We start from the raw sequence: 19469 nt of genomic DNA on the forward strand, positions 1-19469 counted from the left end.
CAGACGCAGACTGGAGCCAGGAAATCAGAAGACGTTTACTTCTTGGGAAGAGAGCAATGACCAATCTCGATAAATTAGTGAAGAGTAGAGACACCACACTGGCAACGAAGATCTGCATAGTAAAAGCAATGATATTCCCTGTAGTAACCTATGGATGTGAGAGCTGGACCATAAAGAAAACTGAGTGAAGGAAGATAGATGCTTTTGAACTATGGTGCTGGAGGAAAATTCTGAGAGTACCTTGGACCGCAAGAACATCCAACCAGTCCATACTTCAGGAAATAAAGCCCAACTGCTCATTGGAAGGAAGGATGAAGTACTTTGGCCTCATCATGAGAAGACAGGAAAGCTTAGAGAAGACAATGATGCTGGGGAAAATGGAAGAAAAAAGGAAGAGGGGCCGACCAAGGGCAAGATGGATGGATGGTATCCTTGAAGTGACTGGCTTGACTCTGAAGGAGCTGGGGGTGGTGACAGCTGACAGGAAGCTCTGGTGTGGGCTGGTCCATGAGGTCACAAAGAGTCGGAAGTGACTGAACAAATAAACAACAACACCTCCCTCTCTAAGGAATATGTCACAAGCAGTTTACATTTTATGTGCAATTATAACATGGTCTTTTTATCCAAAAGGTGTGGCTGGCAAAGAGCATCAATCTTTGTGTTCATACCCTCATACTAAATTAGTATTTATTTTCATATTTAGAATAATAGAATCATAGAGTTGGTGGCACGGTGGGTGAAACCACTGAGCAGCTAGACTTGTTGACCGAAAGGTCATAGGTTCTAATCCAGGGAGCAACGTGATCTTCCACTGTCAGCCTCAGCTTCTGTCAACCTAGCAGTTTGAAAACATGCAAATGTGAGTAGATCGATAGGAGGGATGGTAATGGCACTCCATGCAGTCATGCCGGCCACATGATCTTGGAGGTGTCTATGGACAACGCCAACTCTTTGGCTTAGAAATGTAGATGAGCACCAACCCCCAGAGTCGGACATGACTGAACTGAATGACAGGGGAAAACTTTTATCTTTACCTAGAGTTGGAAGAGACATCATGTGCCACCCAGTTCAACCCCCTGCAAAGCAGGAAAATCACATTCAAAGCACTCCTGACAGATGGCCATCCAGCCTCTGCTTAAAAGCCTCCAAAGAAGGAGCCTCCACCACACTCCAGGGCAGAGAGTTCCACTTCTGAACAGCTCTCATAGTTAGGAAGTTCTTCTTAATGTTTAGGTGGAATCTCCTTTCCTGCAATTTGAAGCCATTGTTCCGTGTCCTAGTCTCCAGGGCAGCAGAAAACAAGTTTGCTCCCTTCTTTGAAATTGTGAATCAGTGGAAAATTATGGGAATCCTCTGGAAGCAGACTTTCCAAAAAGGACAACAATAGATTTAAATTAAGAATAAAGCCTGTTCCAGGATGACACATGCAAGATGTTCCTGACAAGCCTGCTCTTGAAGAGTGTTCAGAAATGAAAAACTAGCATAGAATGCTTTCTTCAGGTTGTTCACAGACAGGGGCGGCTTGTCCATTACGCGAAGTAAGCGGTCGCAGAACACTTTTTTTTGCCAGGGGCAAAAATGCCCCTCGACTGCCACTTGAGGAGCGCCCCCTCAGCTCACAACAGCCCTAGCAGTCCGGGGGAAGCCTTGGCTTTCTTGCCTTGCTGCCGGGCGATCCTCTTCCCAAAGGGGTTGGGCCCTTGAGCCTCGCCTAGCCCCTCTCATTCCTGCTCCACCCAGCCACCGGATGCGTGAGCAGAGCCGGCGCTCAATCGTTCTCCGCTTTTGATCCCTTCCTCATGGCTGGCTCCCTTTCCCGATCCCCCCGCGCTCCACCCGCCTCCTCTCCTCTCCCCAATCCGCGGGTGGCCCAAGGGGCGGAACCGCCACGTCTGGCCCGCTTTGGGTCCGGAGGCGTGTCTGAAGACCCCAGCATGCGCACCAAAAGTTGCCTCTTCTCCTGACTTTCTCTTCAGCCATTGGGACCAAGAGAGAGAGAGAGAGCCCCTCTGGCTGGAGATATCTCCCAACTCCGCTCCCTCCTTTGTTTTTGCGCCTACCTTTAGGAAAGGTGGGCATCTCCACCTCTCTCTCTCTCTCTCTCTCTCTGTCCCAATGGCTGAGGAGAAAGTTAGGAGAAGAGGTGACTTTTGGTGCACACGCCGGGGTCTTCAGGCACGCCTCCGGACCCAAAGCGGACCAGGCAAGGGAGCAAATGCGGCAAGTGTAGTTACTGGGATGTATAGTTCAACTACAATCAAAGATCATTCTGAACTCCACCAATGATGGAATTGAACCAAATATGGCACACAGAACTCCCACGACAAACAGAAAATATATATATCAATGATTGGTTGGGGGGGGGGGGCGCCAAAATACTGTTTGCTTACTGTTGAAAATTACCTAGGGCCGCCTCTGTTCACAGAGTTGTGGGATTGCCTAATTGAAAAACATACAGTAGCTTCCAGAAGCACAATTCAACATGTTGCTGCTGCTGGACCTTGAAGTGTTTTATAGTTTTGGGTCAGAATATTGGAAGGATCACCTTTAAAAGGATGGTGAAACATTAAAAAAAACTTCCAGCATCCCCTGGACAATTGGCAGATGGCCAATTCTCTCACACCAGTTTGCAGTTTCTCAAGTCACTCCTGACATGGGAAAAAACAACAACTTTCAACTAAATGAATCTTCTCGCTTTTTGATAACACCATCACCAGCCAGAGCATCTCCTGTATCTTCCAAATACCCTAGAAACATGCCTTGCCATGAAAAGAAGAACACAACTTCACAGATGAACCTAGGCTCTGAAATCCTTTCCCAAGTGAAGTTCCTCTCCCTTCTCATCACTTTAATGTCATTCCATATCATGATCAAACATTTATCTTTTTTATAAAAAAATTATTTAAGTGGCTATATCTAACTATTTTTTATCGCTCTTGTGTTCCCCAAAGCACTTTATATTTTCTGGGTCTGCTCGTATGCCCTTCCATAAACCCCTGCATCATCCTCCGTTCATGTCCCAGCATATTTCCAATTTTAATTTTACATTTGGCCTCCCCTCTGTTTTTAATTGTGTGTTGTTTTTATTGCTTGTATTATTATGTTCAGGCTTGGCCTCATGTAAGCCGCACCGAGTCCCTTGGGGAGATGGTAGCGGGGTACAAATAAAGTTAATAGATAAATAAAATAAATAAATTGTGTTTTCATTTTTTTAATCTGCTTCATGTTTCTTGTCTGCTCGATTACATGCGTTTTTGTTGTGTGCTTTCAAGTCATTTCCAACTTTTCTTGGACTGAAAGTAAGTCATCCAGTGGTTTGCCATGGGCAATCGGACCCTGGTCTCCAGAACCATAGTCTTATTCTCAAAATACCAAATTAGGCTGACCCTATTGCATGTATTATTGTTTAGATTTTTTTTTTACAATGAGTACATTACAGTTTGTCATTAGACATATTTGGAATAACTAATGAAGGGTGACTTTTATTAACGAAACCATTAAATACCTGGTATTCTATTGAAGTATTTTTCCTGTGTGCAAAATATACACTGCCTTAACAATTATATAGCAATTTAATATCAGTTTGAATTTACTTTTGAACTGAAAAAACTGTTTGGGTTTCTTCAATTAATAACATTTTATAATCTCCTTGAAAATCATATTAAACATTAGGGTCTAAATGCCTTTAAAAACTGTTTTAGGCAGAGGCTTCTTCAATCGCAGGATTGGGGACTTGTTTACAAGGCCGCAATGAATCCTCATTTCTGTTCAGTGCCAACAAATAGATGCTGCTCTTAAAAGTGAACGCATTTAGAGTTCAAACCTGGGCTAGGTTCTACAGCTGTGACTAGCGTTCATTCCTCTCTTTTTTTAACCAGGAGCCAAGAAGATTCAGGTGCAAGTACTAAGGCAGTGGTTGTAACACAATCTCTTTTCCCCCATGGAATTTTTGGTAGGCCAGTAGAAAGTTTTTTCACTCTTGCTATAATTGCAAATATAAATCCTTATTTAAAACAAACTAGTAAACTGGAAGCTGGAGCTCCTCATACTAAAAAATCACATTCTCTCCCACCTATAGCAACTGTTATGTTTATTGACACTTGTCACAACCGTCACTTCCTACTACACACTTCCAATGAGGAGGGTATTAATGTTGGAACAACCCAAACAATTTAGGAGAGAGAGTCACATTCCCTTGCCCTCATCTCTAAGCTGCTTTAACAGAGGATGGAAGCAGCAGAGATGATGAAGGAATCATTTTTTTTTACCTTACCCTCTCTCTGTGTGTATGTCCCTTCAAGTTATCCGAACGTATCTACTACTATGAATCATCACGAAGTTTAAGATCATCTGGAGAGGCCCTGCTCTCGATCCCACCGCCGTCGCAAACGTGATTGGTAGAGACGAGAGACAGGGTCTTCTCAACAGTGGCTCCCCAAAGACATCAGACTGGCCACCTCCCTCCTGTCCTTTAGAAGGAAACTCAAGATTTGGCTGTGGGACCTTGCATTTGACCACTGAACAGCGGCTTGTATGAAGAAGACATAAGCAATTTCGAAGTGACAATGTATTGACCCAGACCCGGATTTTAATTGGCATGTTTTAACAACTATTTTTAATGTTTTATTAAAATGAAATTGTTGATGGTTCTTATCGTTATGATGGCACTGAATGGTGTTTGCTGTGAAGCCGCCCAAGTCCTCCCTCGGGGGATGAGAAGGGTGGGGTACAAGTATATGAAATAAATAAATACATAATGTTGCAGACCCATTCATTTCATAGGGTTTTCTTAAACAAAGAGTACTCGGGTGGTTTTGCCAGACAGTCTCCCATCCATGTATTAAGACTGAACCTGCTTAGTTTCCAGGTTCAGAAGCAATCTGGTGCCTTTAGGGCAGTGGTTACCAACCTGTAGTCTGTAAACCACCAGTGGTCTTCAGGAACGAAAATATGGTCCGCGGCACCATCTCTTGAAACCGCGGCTTCATCTCTTGTAGCAATGAGAGTGACTGGTCTTGTGAAACCCTCTTATAGTGCCGAGGGAATGGGGATGTCAGGAGGGCAGATGCTGACTCCCCACAAAACATCACTACTACCACATCAGCTCTAGATTATTAAATACGGTTTTCTGTGGGTGAGCAGATGCCAACTACTAGATAGCCTATGTTCTGTATCGGAAACTAGAGCTGATGTGGTCTATCCAACACAATTTTCTGAATCAGCACCCCAAATAATCAAACCGAATCAAAAGTTGACCAAAAACTGATTCATAATCCTTTTGGTACTAATGTTGGAGTGTGGTCCATGGTCAAGTGGTCCCTGGTCAAAAAAAGATTGGGAACCATTGCTTTAGGGTATTTAGGTAAGGCTATATTGCCTGGCAGATTGTCATACTGGTTTCAGGAACTGCAGTTGAAGAACACATAGGATGGAACAGTCCTATGATTCGCCTTTGGGCTGAGAAAGGTGGGATAGAAATACTGTAAATAATAAAAATAAATAATAAATAACATTGTGAAATCTAATTATTTAATTTTGTGCGGCTAAACTGGAGAGTGATCAAGGATCAGATATTTTTGAAATAGCAACAATTTCAATACTCCTTTTATCACATTTGGAAAAAACCATATTCCCTGGCAAGTCTGAATTTTTCCAAAAGTGATAAAAGAATGATTGAAAATACTTCAGCAGCTTTTATCCCCCAAAGTACTATGAAATGCTGACAGCATGAGAAGGGTTACCAAACTGGGAGTTAGTGATTAATGTAGAGGTTGTGATAGACAAGTGGCCTTATAATGAAAGTAGTTAACAAACTGGATTGGGAAGTGACAGTTATAAAGAAACAGAAGCAGTATAAGCATCCTCAATCCCTTAAAATAAATTCTCGAATTTTCTTGGTAAAATATTTTCCCCACACTGTTTCTTCTCTACTTTTTATTTTCAGAGTATTGGAGAGTCACCATTACCAAATGTTCTGAACCAATTGCTACCTATCATCAAGTCTCATGATAACAGGACAGATGATGATTACACTCCTGAAGATCTCCTTGTGTTGCTGGTTTATATTTACTCCATAGTTGGAGAAATTAAAACTGGAAAAGAATTAGATGAGGCTGAAGAACGAGTAAAGGAAGCCCTTGTCCAATCTCTTTGTGATGAGCCTGAACTATCAACCTTACTGCAGAAAATAACAGGTAAGTGTACATTTCCTGAATTCCTTGCAGCGAATATACACCATCTTTCATCAGGAGACCTATTCTAACATCTTTCAGATCGCAAAATTCTATCAGATTTAAATACTGATCTACTAATACACCCTTTTTCAATTAATCTAAAGTTGGCTTTGAAAGGTAAAAATGAATTTAAAGGGGATAGCTAGTAAATAATTGTCTTGTACATTTATAATCTGTCTTCTTTGACACAGCCAAATAGAACCATGTCTAAAATGAAGATAGAGAATGTTAACAAAACAATGTGTGTTATTCTTAAAGTGACTCAAATGAAGCAAAGTGGTAAAAGTCTAAGATATCCTTAGCTCATGCTTCACTTGAAAAACCAGTATTTATTTATTATATTTATTTATTTATTTTTTGCATTTATTGACCGCCCCTCTCAGCCCGAGGGCGACTATATAGTATCATATCAGAAGCAGAATAATGAGAGTTACATATTGTAAAACTATACCACTCTTCGTCATATCTTTGAATATGTTAAACAGCAAGTCCTATCATCCCAGCATGGCTGGAAAACTAGAATAAACTCAGTTTGATATTTTTTTTAACAAACTTGGGATCTGTGGGTTGTTGTGTGTTTTCCGGTCATGTTTGTTTGTTTATTTATTCATTTATTATTTCAAACATTTATATTCCATCCTTCTCTACCCCCAAGGGAGGACTCAGGGCGACTTACAACAGCAGCAATTCGATGCCAACAACATATAAAACATTGCAATAAAAACATTACACAATAAACAAAACATTAAGTTAAAAACCATTAAAAACGTTATTATTAACCATATAGCCATATCCGAGTTTGATACAATGACCCAGTCCAGAGCCTGTCCATAGTCTAATCTAAAAACATTGTAATTATTGTCAAATCAGCTGTCCAAATGCCTGTTTCCAAAATCATGTTTTGAGCTTCTTCCTGAAGGAGAAGAGGGATGGAATTGACCTAATGCTTCTGTTCCAGAAGCATTCTCTCCTGACGTTTCGCCTGCATCTATGGCAGGCATCCTTAGAGATTGTGAGGTCTGTTAGAAACTAGGAAAATGGGGTTTATATATCTGTGGGATGTTCAGGGTGGGAGAAAGAACACTTGTCCATTTTACTTGTTGGCTTTAAGTCAGTGTAGTCTTACCTGGAGGCTACTATTGTAACTTCAAGTCAAATTTTCATGCATATTTTCCATTTTTATTAAGCATTTATTTATTATTTGTTAAATTATAAGATGCATGAGGATGGAGCAGGGAGGAGGGAGCAGGCTTGTTTTCTGCTTCCCTAGACACTAGGATGCAGAACAATGGCTTCAAACGACAAGAAAGGAGATTCCATCTGAACATGAGGAAGAATTTCCTGACTGTGAGAGCCGTTCAGCAGTGGAACTCTCTGCCCTGGAGTGTGGTGGAGGCTCCTTCTTTGGAAGCTTTTAAACAGAGGCTGGATGGCCATCTGTCAGGGGTGCTTTGAATGCAATATTCCTGCTTCTGGGCAGGGGGTTGGACTGGATGGCCCATGAGGTCTCTTCCAACTCTATGATTCTATGATTCTATGAAATAATGAATCCATTGGAGTACTTGATGTACTGAATTCTTAAAATGTCCCTTTAAATGTTGTTATTAAGAAAGATCCAGTTGTTGCCCAAGAGTCATGAAAGACCAAAATTAACATTTTGTATAAAAGCAGCTTTTATATAATGATACTGTAATTTAGAATCTACATTCTGTGTTTGCTGCATGTTCTAATCAACCAAAATTTAGATGATTAGAGAGCACATAACAAATAACTTAAATATGCCACTATTCAATTTTTCCATAGTATAAAAACTTGACTGTAATCTTTTAAATCCTCTCAGACATAGAATATTACCGTATCCAATATAGCTGCTTGTGTGAGAGAAACAAAATAAACAACTGCTGTAAAACATAATACAGATGTTACTTAATAGCATAAACTCATGGCAGAAATACGTCTCGTGTACATGAGAACAAAAGCAAAGCCATCCTGTATCACATTTCTGGCACATTTAATAAAAATTCTGTTTCCTCTATTGTGCCGGCACCAGAAACTTCAGAGAAATGTGAACAATTGCTTTCCTCTTGTAATTCATTTCTATATGTCAGATGCTTTGGATACTAATTAGTTTAGTTAATAATCATAAACATCTCAATCAATTACAAACATCCATGGAAGCAATTAAAATGGATGATCTCGGCATCCACACACACACCAGTAACATGATTCCTTTGGAATCCTTTAAAATGAAGACTGTCCTAATTGCAAGTTAGGATGTAAAGGGTTTTCTTTATTTAAAAGATTTATACATCCACTACAAAAAAAGATTTATACATCCACTACAAATAGGGCTCCAATGCTGATTTCAGATAGTACGAATATGTACGAGGGTTGAATAAAAAGTAATGCCTCCACCTTCGTAACTCCTCAACAGATGACAGTACTGGTATGCGGCAGGTACTGGCTTGTTCAGTAGACTCTCCTCTACAGTTCCATTTTGGCGGGAAGCCTTAGCATTGAAAGATTGTGTTGTTAAGGTACTTAGTATGGAGCCCTAAGCAACGTGCAGTCATTGAATTCTTGACAGCAGAAGGTGTCACCCCAAAGGAGATTCATCAGAGAATGCAAGCTGTTTATGGTGATTGTGATTATGTGCATCGTTGAGCGAGTAAGTTTAAAGATGTTGAGGTGGGAACATCTGACTTGCATGACAAACAAAGAGTTGGACGTCCTGTGACAGCAACCACCGAGTTTCACAGATTGATTCAGGACGATTGTCATATCACTCAGAGAAAAATTTCAAGCATAATCAGCATATCACAAGAACGTGTGGGTCACATTATTGCTTTAATTGGCTATTGGAAAATCTGTGCACAATGGGTTGCAGAAACAGAGTGTCAACTTCTTCCATGACGGTTTCAGAAAACTTGTTCATTGTTAGCAGAAATGTATCCAATTGTCTAGTGATTGTGTGGAAAAGCGAATAGTGGTAGTTAAAGAGTACATTCTAAGGATTATTTCTGTGTTTGATTTATTAAAATATTCGCATCTAAGTGAAGGAAGATAGATGCTTTTGAGCTGTGGTGTTGGAGGAAAGTTCTGAGAGTGCCTTGGACTGCGAGAAGATCCAACCAGCCCATCCTCCAGGAAATAAAGCCCGACTGCTCATTGGAGGGAAGGATACTAGAGACAAAGTTGAAGTACTTTGGCCACATCATGAGGAGACAGCAAAGCCTAGAGAAGACAATTATGCTGGGGAAAGTGGAAGACAAAAGGAAGAGGGGTCGATCTGACCAAGGGCAAGATGGATGGATGGCATCCTTGAAGTGACTGGACTGTCCTTGAGGGAGCTGGGGGTGGTGACGGCCGACAGGGAGCTCTGGCGTGGTCTGGTCCATGAGGTCACGAAGAGTTGGAGACGACTGAACGAATGAACAACAACAAAGCTCAAGAAACAAAGGTGGAGGCATTACTTTTCATTCAACCCTCATATGATATGGGTAAAGGCAAAAGACAAAGGCAATCTCATGTTGATTTTCCCTATTTCACCACATCCCACTAGTTCATCTTACTCTTGTCCTGATCTTATTATTATATACATTTCCCCACCCCTGCGAGCAGCAGCCAGTGATGAGAAGTAAGTTGGAACTACGTGTACCATAATGAACTTGAGCGATAGATAAGTTGAACCAAATGTGTTCTTAGTGAATATTTAGCTCTGACCTCACATCTGTTTATGGGATGAGGGAATTAGCACTTTGGACACACTGTTGACAAATGCATTCTATCTTTCCATAGCTGAAAGCAGCTGGAAGTATCTCAATTGGCAACACTGAAGAAGCAGTATGGCTCAAAGCTGTACTACATCTTCAGTAATGCTGCACAAAACACATTGGGATAAAGTATTTACCTGAGGAAGAGATAATGTAATATATGGAAACTATGGTTTTTATTTGAAGAGTCTTAAAAGTGTAAAATCCTGGATGGGTAAAGCCTTTTTTTATCCCAGCCCAGCTGGAGACATATGTTTTAGTCAGATACTTGCGTGTATCTCCTGTTGGACTAAGAATTGTACATGCTGTTTCTGATATTCTAAAACCCTGTGTGGTAGCTGAGATAATTCCCATGCTGACCTCTTCATATAGATTGCAGTAATTCAAGAGCTGGTCCATATATTTTGGTATTGAAGACACTGACTCTTACTTCAGCAGTGACTTTGGGATAATATGCTCTTCCACACTTGATAAAAGAGACTAGTATAGGGAGCCCATGAAAGGGTGAATAGCCATCACAGATCTATTTCTTGACAGAAGAGAAGTTGAACAGTTTATAAGGAATAGGATACTCTTTGATTGTAGGTGAACTATACATTCCAGTAACTACAACTCCCAAATTTCAAGGTCTATGTCCCCCAAACTCCATCTGTGTTCATATTTGGGCATCTGGAGTATTCGTGCCAAGTTTGATCAAGACCCATCATTGTTTGAGTCCACAGTACTCTCTGGATGTAGGTGAGCTACAACTCCCAGACTCAAGGTCAATGCCCACCAAATCCTTTTAGTGTTTTCTGTTGGTCATGGGAGTCCTGTGTGCCATGTTTGGTTCAATTCCATCATTGGTGGAGTTCAGAATGCTCTTTGATTGTCGGTTAACTATACATCCCAGCAACTACAACTCCCAAATGACAAAATCGGGTTTTTTGAGTGATGGTCACTCCTTGGGTTAGTAGGTGTCTTGTGGCCAAATTTGGCGGCAATTCGTCCAGTGGTTTTTGAGTTCTGTTAATCCCACAAACGAACATTACATTTTTATTTATATAGATGTACGTATGAACAGTTTTCATAGTTTTGCCATCTATGATGCTAAAAGTTTGAAGCCCAAATGAAAATTTCATATATTGAAGGGAAAAGCCCATGTGCGCTCATACACGTATTCAGTATCTACATCCCTATGCTGCGATTACAGCTACATGTCCTTCACTGGATCAACTTGGCAAGTATCAACAACTGAATGCTCAATTGCCTATTATTTCCATGTATATAGTTCATTTGAATCTATATCTATATCTATATCTATCTATCTATCTATCTATCTAATGTGTAATTAATTGAATAAGCTACTCTGATGCACTTCCTTTGAGTGACCGAGTGTCTTCTAAAATAAAATGATCAAGAGAATAAATTCCTTCCCATATTGGCATCACTTTAAAATATTTTTCACATTGTAGTTCCATATGATAAAGTTGTTTAGTTTATAGTGGGCTGTTCCACTACAAAGGACAGCTGCATGTCTGGTTTTTCTCATGGTACTAATTTGTAACAGATTTATATTCTTCATCACCTTTTCCAGCCAAAATCAAGAGTAAAAACTTAGGGCAGTCATTGTTATAAACTGTAAAGGAAAACAGTATTTTTCTTCTGGGTTGCTGTGGGTTTTCTGGGCTGTATGGCTATGTTCCATAAGCATTTTCTCCTGTGATTCCAGCCATGAAAGCCTTTGACAACACAGGGGTTTTTTTTGTATCTATAGAACAAAACAGGAACATTAAAAGGATTGCCTGAAATTTGTAATGTATATTTTTGAAACACTGTCCACAGATGACCACAATTGTAAAACAATGCTAAAATACCGCAGAATAAATCCAGACTGGAAATCTGAAGGCTCTTTGTTCCATATAAACTCACTATGCAAGTTTAAACAGAAAACCAAATCCCTTTTATCTAGAGCAAAAAAGAGATGAAGAAAAATCACAGATATAAAGCTATTAATACTACTTGGGTAGAAGTAAACTCCATTGGTTTTATCTTTCTACTGCTCCAATTATCTCTAGTTTCTTGCTAACTTGTAAGAAAAATAATGCCTCAAGTCATTTTGTGAGGAAAACACATATGTGCAAAGAGATTGCGTTTAAGAGATTGCTCTAAAATGTCCCTAAGATATACTATGTTTCATCCAATAAGGAATTATTTTTTTAATTCCTTAAGAAAAAGCATTGTATCAGAGATTCTTTATATAGTGGTGAGAAGGTCACTAGCCACTGTTTGAAAACTAAACCATCTATCCAAGATATGTGGATTGACTGGTCTAGAATATATTTTAATGTTCAGAATAACGCTGTGCTCCAATCTAATTTATGATATACTAGCCGCACCTACCACGCATTGCTGTGGCCCAGTCTGTGTATATGTGCTTTGTGTGTGTATATATCTGTGTATATGTGTATATATGTGTGTTTACATATATATATGTGATTTTGCACGTACATTGTAGGTGTATATGTGTTTTGTGTGTGTATATATGTGTATATGTATGTGTATTTATTTGTGTATATGTGTGTTTGCATGTATATATGTAGTTTTGCACGTGCATTGTAATGTATTTTTTGTTTTTTGGCTTTTTAAGTCCCTTCCGCTGTGTTTTTCAGTGTTTTTATGAGTGATGGTCACTTGTTGGCCTGATAGGTATATTGTGTCCAAATTTGGTGTCAATTAGTCCAGTGGTTTTTGAGTTATGTTCATCCCACAAAAGAACATTACATTTTTATTTATATAGATTCCTGGGTGTCAAACTCATTTTCACTGAGGGCCACATCAGCCCAATGGTTGCTTTCAAAGTGTCATTTGCAATTGTAAAACTGCTTACGTGTAACTATGTTGCCCTGGGAGTGAAAGCCTTGCAAGCCAAATAAAATGATGTGGCGGGCCCACAGGGCCTTACATTTGACACATGTGCCCTAAGATATATTATTTCACCAATTATCACATGCTCAACCAATCATTATTTATACCATGCGCACACATGCTATAAATGATGTCACTCAGTGTGTGCATCTGTGTAAGCTATGCATTTCTAACTATACCCTTGCAATGCAAATATACACATACAAAGTATGTTATTGGGATTGTAAGCCTAAGGCCAGGTAACTGTCAAACTAAGTAATTGTAAGCCACTCTAGACACCTTTGTGATTGAAGACCAGGGTATAAATCTTCTATAAATAAACAAAGTAATATTACCCACCTACCCATAACCTTACATGGCTCTAGAGAAAAGGAGAAATAGAAGAGACATGCTTGAATTATTTTCATTTGGCTGGTTTATTATAAGTTCTGACATAATCCCCTCCTCCTTTTCCTTGTGTGTTAAATTTAATCTCAAAACATGACATGTCACTCCACATATTGTGTACTATTCTCTGGCAGGTCTTTTTGCCTAATAATAAATCAACATGCTGATGGGAAACCATAACTGCTGAATGATTCTGCATTTGAGTGTAGATGACGGAGAGACATAGAGTTGGAATTTGCGGGGCTCTGAAGCAAAGATGATGTGGTCTTCTGGCTATCCAAGTAAATTAAAATTCTGCAAAACAATGCCTGGCAATTCAGGGAACATCTATAAAAGGACATCTATCTTTCACATTCCTCAGCACAGCTAGAAAGAAAATACAACTTTCTAACAAAATCAATATCTAGAGGTTCTGTTTAAACTAGGAGTGAGAAACATATAGCTTACTAGCCACTTATACTCCCACAAAGCCATTTTTACAGCCCCCAAGGTATGCTGAAAAGCTGTGCTGCCAAGATTCAACAATAAATTGCTAGATTTCAGCAGCCACGGGGAGAGTGGAATTAAATCAAGCATTTTGCTTGTTTTAAATGACTTCTAGCAGTGTGCTGCCAGATGTCAGGGGTAAATAGGGAGAACCTCATTTAAAGCAAGCAAATATAAAACTTGGGTGGAAAACCACTAAAACATTTGAGATTTCTCCCCACACACACATTCACTGACCAAAAGGAGTTGTATGACTACTTTAGAGAGAAGAATTGGCCTGTGGAACTGTCATTGTTGTCCATCCTTGAGTTAGAAAGTGAAATGTGACACAATATATGAATATGTCTTTGAATCTTTAGAATAGAGCTTTCCAAATGGTGTGCCATGGCACGTTACTGTGTTGGCTACAATGTGTAAGTGTGTCACGCAAATATAACGAGTCTATGTTAGATAAGCAAGAAATCCTATATCTATATAAATAAAAATGTAATGTTAGTTTGTGGGATGAACATAACTCAAAAACCACTGGACTAATTGACACTAAATTTGGACACAATACACCTATCAGGCAAACAAGTGACCATCACTCATAAAAACACTGATAAACACAACAGAAGGGACTTAAAAGGCCAAAAAAGCAAAAAGATGCTACAGCACATGTGCAAAAACAACTCCCCCTGGCAAACAAAACACACAAAAGCATATCCACACTGTCTTTCAGACTACAGCTCCCATCATTCCCTAAATCAGACCCTCTAAGAGAGGAGGATGATCTAAATCAGGGGTCCTCTAACTAAGGCCCAGGGGCCGGATGTGGCCCTCCAAGGTCATTTACCCGGCCCTCGCTCACGGTCAACCTAAGTCTGAAACGACTTGAAAGCACACAACAACAACAGCAATCCTATCTCATCACCCAAAAGTAGTCCCACACTTCCCATTGAAATCCTAATAATTGTATATTTGTTAAAATTGTTCTTCATTTTAATTATTGTATTGTTTTAAGTGTTTTTTGCACTACCAATAAGATATGTGCAGTGTGCATAGGAATTCATTCCTGTTTTTTTCAAATTATTATCCGGCCCTCCAACAGTTTGAGGGACTATGACCTGTCTCTCTGTTTTAAAAGTCTGAGGACCCCTGATCTAAATGCACTGCTTCCAAGTTGCAAACCTTATTTTCCTTGGATTTCTTTGAGAGCATCCCAATCCCTGCATATTTCCAATTTCCTATTCCTGGAATGCAACTCCCAGCAATCCCCCAGATAGATAGATTAGATAAAGATAGGTAGGTAGGTAGCTTGATCAGGATGACTGCTGGGAGTTGCAGTCCAAGAATAGGTAAAGAAGGAAGAAAACGAAGAAAGAGGAAGGGAAAGAAAATGTGTGGAGGGGGGAGGAAGAGTAAGAGAAAGAAGGAAGAAGAGAATGAAAGGAAAAAAGGCAAGGAAGGAAGGAAAGAGAGAGGGAAGGAAGGAAGGAGAGAAAGAAAGGAGGAGAGAAAGAGGGAGGGAAGACATTTCCCAGAATTCTGCTCGCTTCCCGAGTTAAAGCCTTAATGTGAGTGTGGTCTCTGCCTGTCTCTGGGCCAGCCATGTGATGGAGGGGCTTCTTCCTTGCCCGGCCATCTAGCCAGGCATCCCTCCATCCCGCCCGCCCCAGCCCCCCCCCCCCCCTGTTGCCCTCTTTGGGTAAAGAGCTGGGCTTGACTCCATCCTCTTCAGGGGTCTTTGGAGGAACCAAATCTAGCCTTTTGGGGGGAGAAACGATGCCCGTAACAGGGACCCGGTGCCACTTACAAGACTTACATAAGTCTTTTGAAAGTCATAGGTCAGTGTTTTGAATCTTAAGATTTTTGACTGGGCACTCCTTGTGTATCTTAGTATTGAGTCGTATGTACAAATGTTATGAAATAGATACGACAAACGAGGCACAAACGAAATTTTGCACAGTCCTAGTAATTGATATTTGCTTCCTAGTTCCTTAGCTGTGACCAAAATACGGTGTGCAATTAATTCAGTGTTTCTTATGGCAAGGGCCCTAGCACTATTTCATTAGCCGTTATATGGATAGCAAAATACCTATCTGACCGCATCTCGGCCTATGAGCCCACGAGGACTTTGAGATCGTCTGGGGAGGCCCTTCTCTCGATCCCGCCTGCCTCACAGGCACGCCTGGCGGGGACGAGGGATAGGGCCTTCTTGGTGGTGGCCCCCCGGCTATGGAACACCCTCCCTGTAGACATCAGACAGGCGCCCTCCCTTATGACATTCTGCAAGGGACTAAAGACGTGGTTGTTTGAGAAGGCGTTTGACTAAGTGCTACAACAACTGGCAATGATGATTGGAACGGAATATGGAAAACGAGATTGGATTGTGATTCTATGATGAGACGTCGCGAATGATTTAGTGTAATTGTATTATTGATAGTGATGTTGTTATTGTTGTTGTGATATTGCCTTTATTGTAAATTGTTTTTATATGTTGTACACCGCCGTGAGTCGTCCTAGGGCTGAGAACGGCGGTCTATAAATACAGTAAATAAAATAATAATAATAAATAAATAAATATTGTTTGTATTTCCCAAATTCTACATAAATTATATTCACTATGGCAAAATTCAGCAAAATGGACACAGCCTTCACTTCAAAATTAATAATATAGAAAGCAAGATGATTTGGTGTAGTTAACTTATTTTTAAGTGACATATTCTGCAGTGTTATGTCAAAAGAGATTTTTTTTCTTTCTTTGGATAAATACATGCATTATTACAGATTAGATTTCAGTTTGTTATTCAAAATGGAATATAATTCCCCTTAAAGCTCCGTTTTTAAAATATTGCTATTGTGTGTTGTGTATTTATTCTGTCTTCAGCACCTGGTCTGAGCTGGCTTTAAATTTGATGGTTTTTATGAAGATGTTTATAATGTGAAGTTATCTCTCTCTTTCCTTGAACATGAGACATATGCCTTCACATTTGTAGGCCCCCGAATTCCTGCCAATTTAACAAGCCAGCCAACTGGAGCAGGAAACTGATATGTTGCAATATTCATTAACTATTTATGTTTCTTGAAGTACTACAGCCCAATCGCATTTGGAGGTCATCTGAACAGCACGTTTAAGTAAACTTTATAATTGGCAAATAAGCTGCTCTTAAAATTAATCCACGTTCTTTCAGAGAAGCTTGTACAAACATCTGATGGTTAATCCTACCCCAACCACTCCACACACATACACCGCTCCATACAAATGGCTTCTTTGGAAAGAATCCATAGTTTGGCAGAAAGCAATGTACACATATTTAAAACATGAGTCTTCTCTTTGGCTGATTCATTTTCCCAGATTGGGTGTGTGCTCTCCAAAAACAGGAAAACATAACAATAATTGTGGGTAAAGATTTTGAGTTGGCTGGTGCACCTACCTAGCATGAAAGGCAATGTTGTTTACCGTATTTTCCGGCATACAAGGCAACTGGGGGTATAAGACAACCCCCCAACTTTTCAACACAAAATACAGTTTTAGGGAGATACTCGCCGTTAAAGATGACTCCACATTCCATGGAGACTGGCTGGGGGTGATGGCCTGCTGGGTTGTCCCCGCGGCCCCCACTGCTTTACCCACTCTACTTTGAAAGCCCTCCTCCACCCCGCCGCTCACCTCCTTCAAAGGTCACTAGGCTCGCCTTAGGCCCAAGGAAGTACCGCCACCGGGGTTGCTGGGAGTCATCCGAAGGCGCTTCCTTGGGCCTAGATGAGCCGAGTGGCCTTCGAAGGAGGTGAGCGTCAGTGGCAGAGGAGGACCATAAAAGTAGAGCAGGGAGAGGGCGGGGGTCGCGGGGACAGCCCAGTGGGTGATCACACCCGGCAGTATGGCCTGCAGCTCCTCCTCCCCGTGCCCTCCCTCCTCCTACTCCTCCCTCCCTCCTAAGGTAGTTGTATTTTTTAATTATTTTTATTTTTATTTTATACTCGGTATACTACCCCTTTTTAAAAGTTTTTTTTAATTATGCTATAAACACAAATCAACAAGCCAAATTCCAAGTGTTACACATATAAATCCTGAGTAATTCAACAAATATTAAAGACATTATGGTAATTTACAGTGGTGTAGATTACATTTTTCCCACCCTCCCTCTCCCTCCCTCCTCAACCACAGTATATTTCTACTAATCTTGCAGATCCAGCCACTGGTATAGTCTTTGTATTTTTTTCTTTGATGCGATCGTTGACTCCTCCATTTTTCACCCAGTTGAAGTAGACCTTCCATCTATTTGTAATGACTTTTTCTTTGTCCATTATTGGTGCTTGCTTAGTCATAATTCCCGTAATGTCTAACAGCACTTGGATTTGTCTTTCCATCCTCTAGCAATCACAGTATGGGCTGCTCTTATTGTTACCTTAAATAATTCCTGGCAATTGGTTTTTATACTCGGATGATCCAACACTCTCCATAGTAGCAAATCATTATTAATTTGAATTTTTATCTGGAATATCTCCTGAATTTTTCCTTGTATCATTTGACAGAATTTTTTTTAATTTCAGAACACTCCCACCCGGCATACTAGACGACCCCCGACATTTCATACGTTCTAGGCCTAAAAAGCCGTCTAGTACGCCGGAAAATACGGTAGTTGTTCTTTCCCATTTTATACTACATTTTTGTAGACCTTAATAGTATGTTTCTTTGGCTCTTTCAGTACGTTCTGCTGAGAATGTTAAAGCAGTCAATTACTCATTAAAGTGAGCTGCTGCACTGTTGGTTGTCTTCTGGTATGCAGTGATAAGTTTGAAGAGCAAATGATCAGAAACAAATGAATATGCACACTGAAGGCCAAACTATCATTGTCTAAAACAATCAAATACTGATTGTGCCAAGTTTTTTTCCTGGCCAAAAGCCCACAACTTCTAAATTTTATGACATCACATGAATCTTCCACACAACCCTCCTCAAACCTGTACAGTTATGAGCCAGATTTTTCCTGGAAGCAGCGCAATGCTTTCTGCAGTTACACTGGGCATGGTTTAGCTCCTCTGAATATTGATGTGTTCCAGATTTTTTTCAGAACTAGATATAATACAGGTTTCCATGAATTGTATGTTTTTTCTTAAGAGCAGATGTGCAGAGACTTAAAAACCAAAAGGATTTGACTCTTACTATTCTTTATGTAGAGCAAATAAATGTCTTATTTGATTGATCAGCACATTTACTGTCTTATGATTGAACAATAGTTTTTTTATTGGTGAATGTCATTGATTCTTTGGTTTTATAGTAATGCCATATTCTACAGGGAATCAATTGTTTATGAAGGGCAGAAACCTGGTTTGGGTGGCAATTCCAGGCTTGATAAACCACGCGAAGCTGGGAACAAACAATATGGATGTGTTGATGTTTATCATGCCACACTCCCACATAATTCTTCCTGAATGCCAGTTAACAAATGAAAAAAATCAGCCAGATTTTCTTGCTTCGAATGCATTTACTCATGTCCAACAGTTCAAAACACTGCTGCCAGATTGAAGTGAGCATATTGCACCTATTCGAAAGCTATGCCATTGGTTGCCAATTAGTTTTCAAAGTACAAATTGTTGATTATCTATACAAAATAAAAATGTAATGTTCGTTTGTGCTACCATCAGAACTCAAAAACCACTGGGGGAATTGACACCAAATTTGGACACAAGACACCTA

At 40.1% G+C, this 19469-nt stretch overlaps 1 protein-coding gene across 1 annotated transcript in view; it reads left to right on the plus strand.

Moving 5' to 3' along the window:
* SCFD2 (sec1 family domain containing 2) overlaps positions 1-19469 on the plus strand; it is a 207087-nt gene that overhangs the window by 80833 nt on the left and 106785 nt on the right. The window contains exon 5 of the mRNA XM_060778518.2: positions 5945-6194. Within this exon, the coding sequence (XP_060634501.2) occupies positions 5945-6194 (250 nt within the window). The remainder of the gene's footprint in view (positions 1-5944; positions 6195-19469) is intronic.

The sequence above is a fragment of the Anolis sagrei genome, chromosome 5, assembly GCF_037176765.1.
Source record: "Anolis sagrei isolate rAnoSag1 chromosome 5, rAnoSag1.mat, whole genome shotgun sequence".
NCBI lineage: Eukaryota > Metazoa > Chordata > Lepidosauria > Squamata > Dactyloidae > Anolis > Anolis sagrei.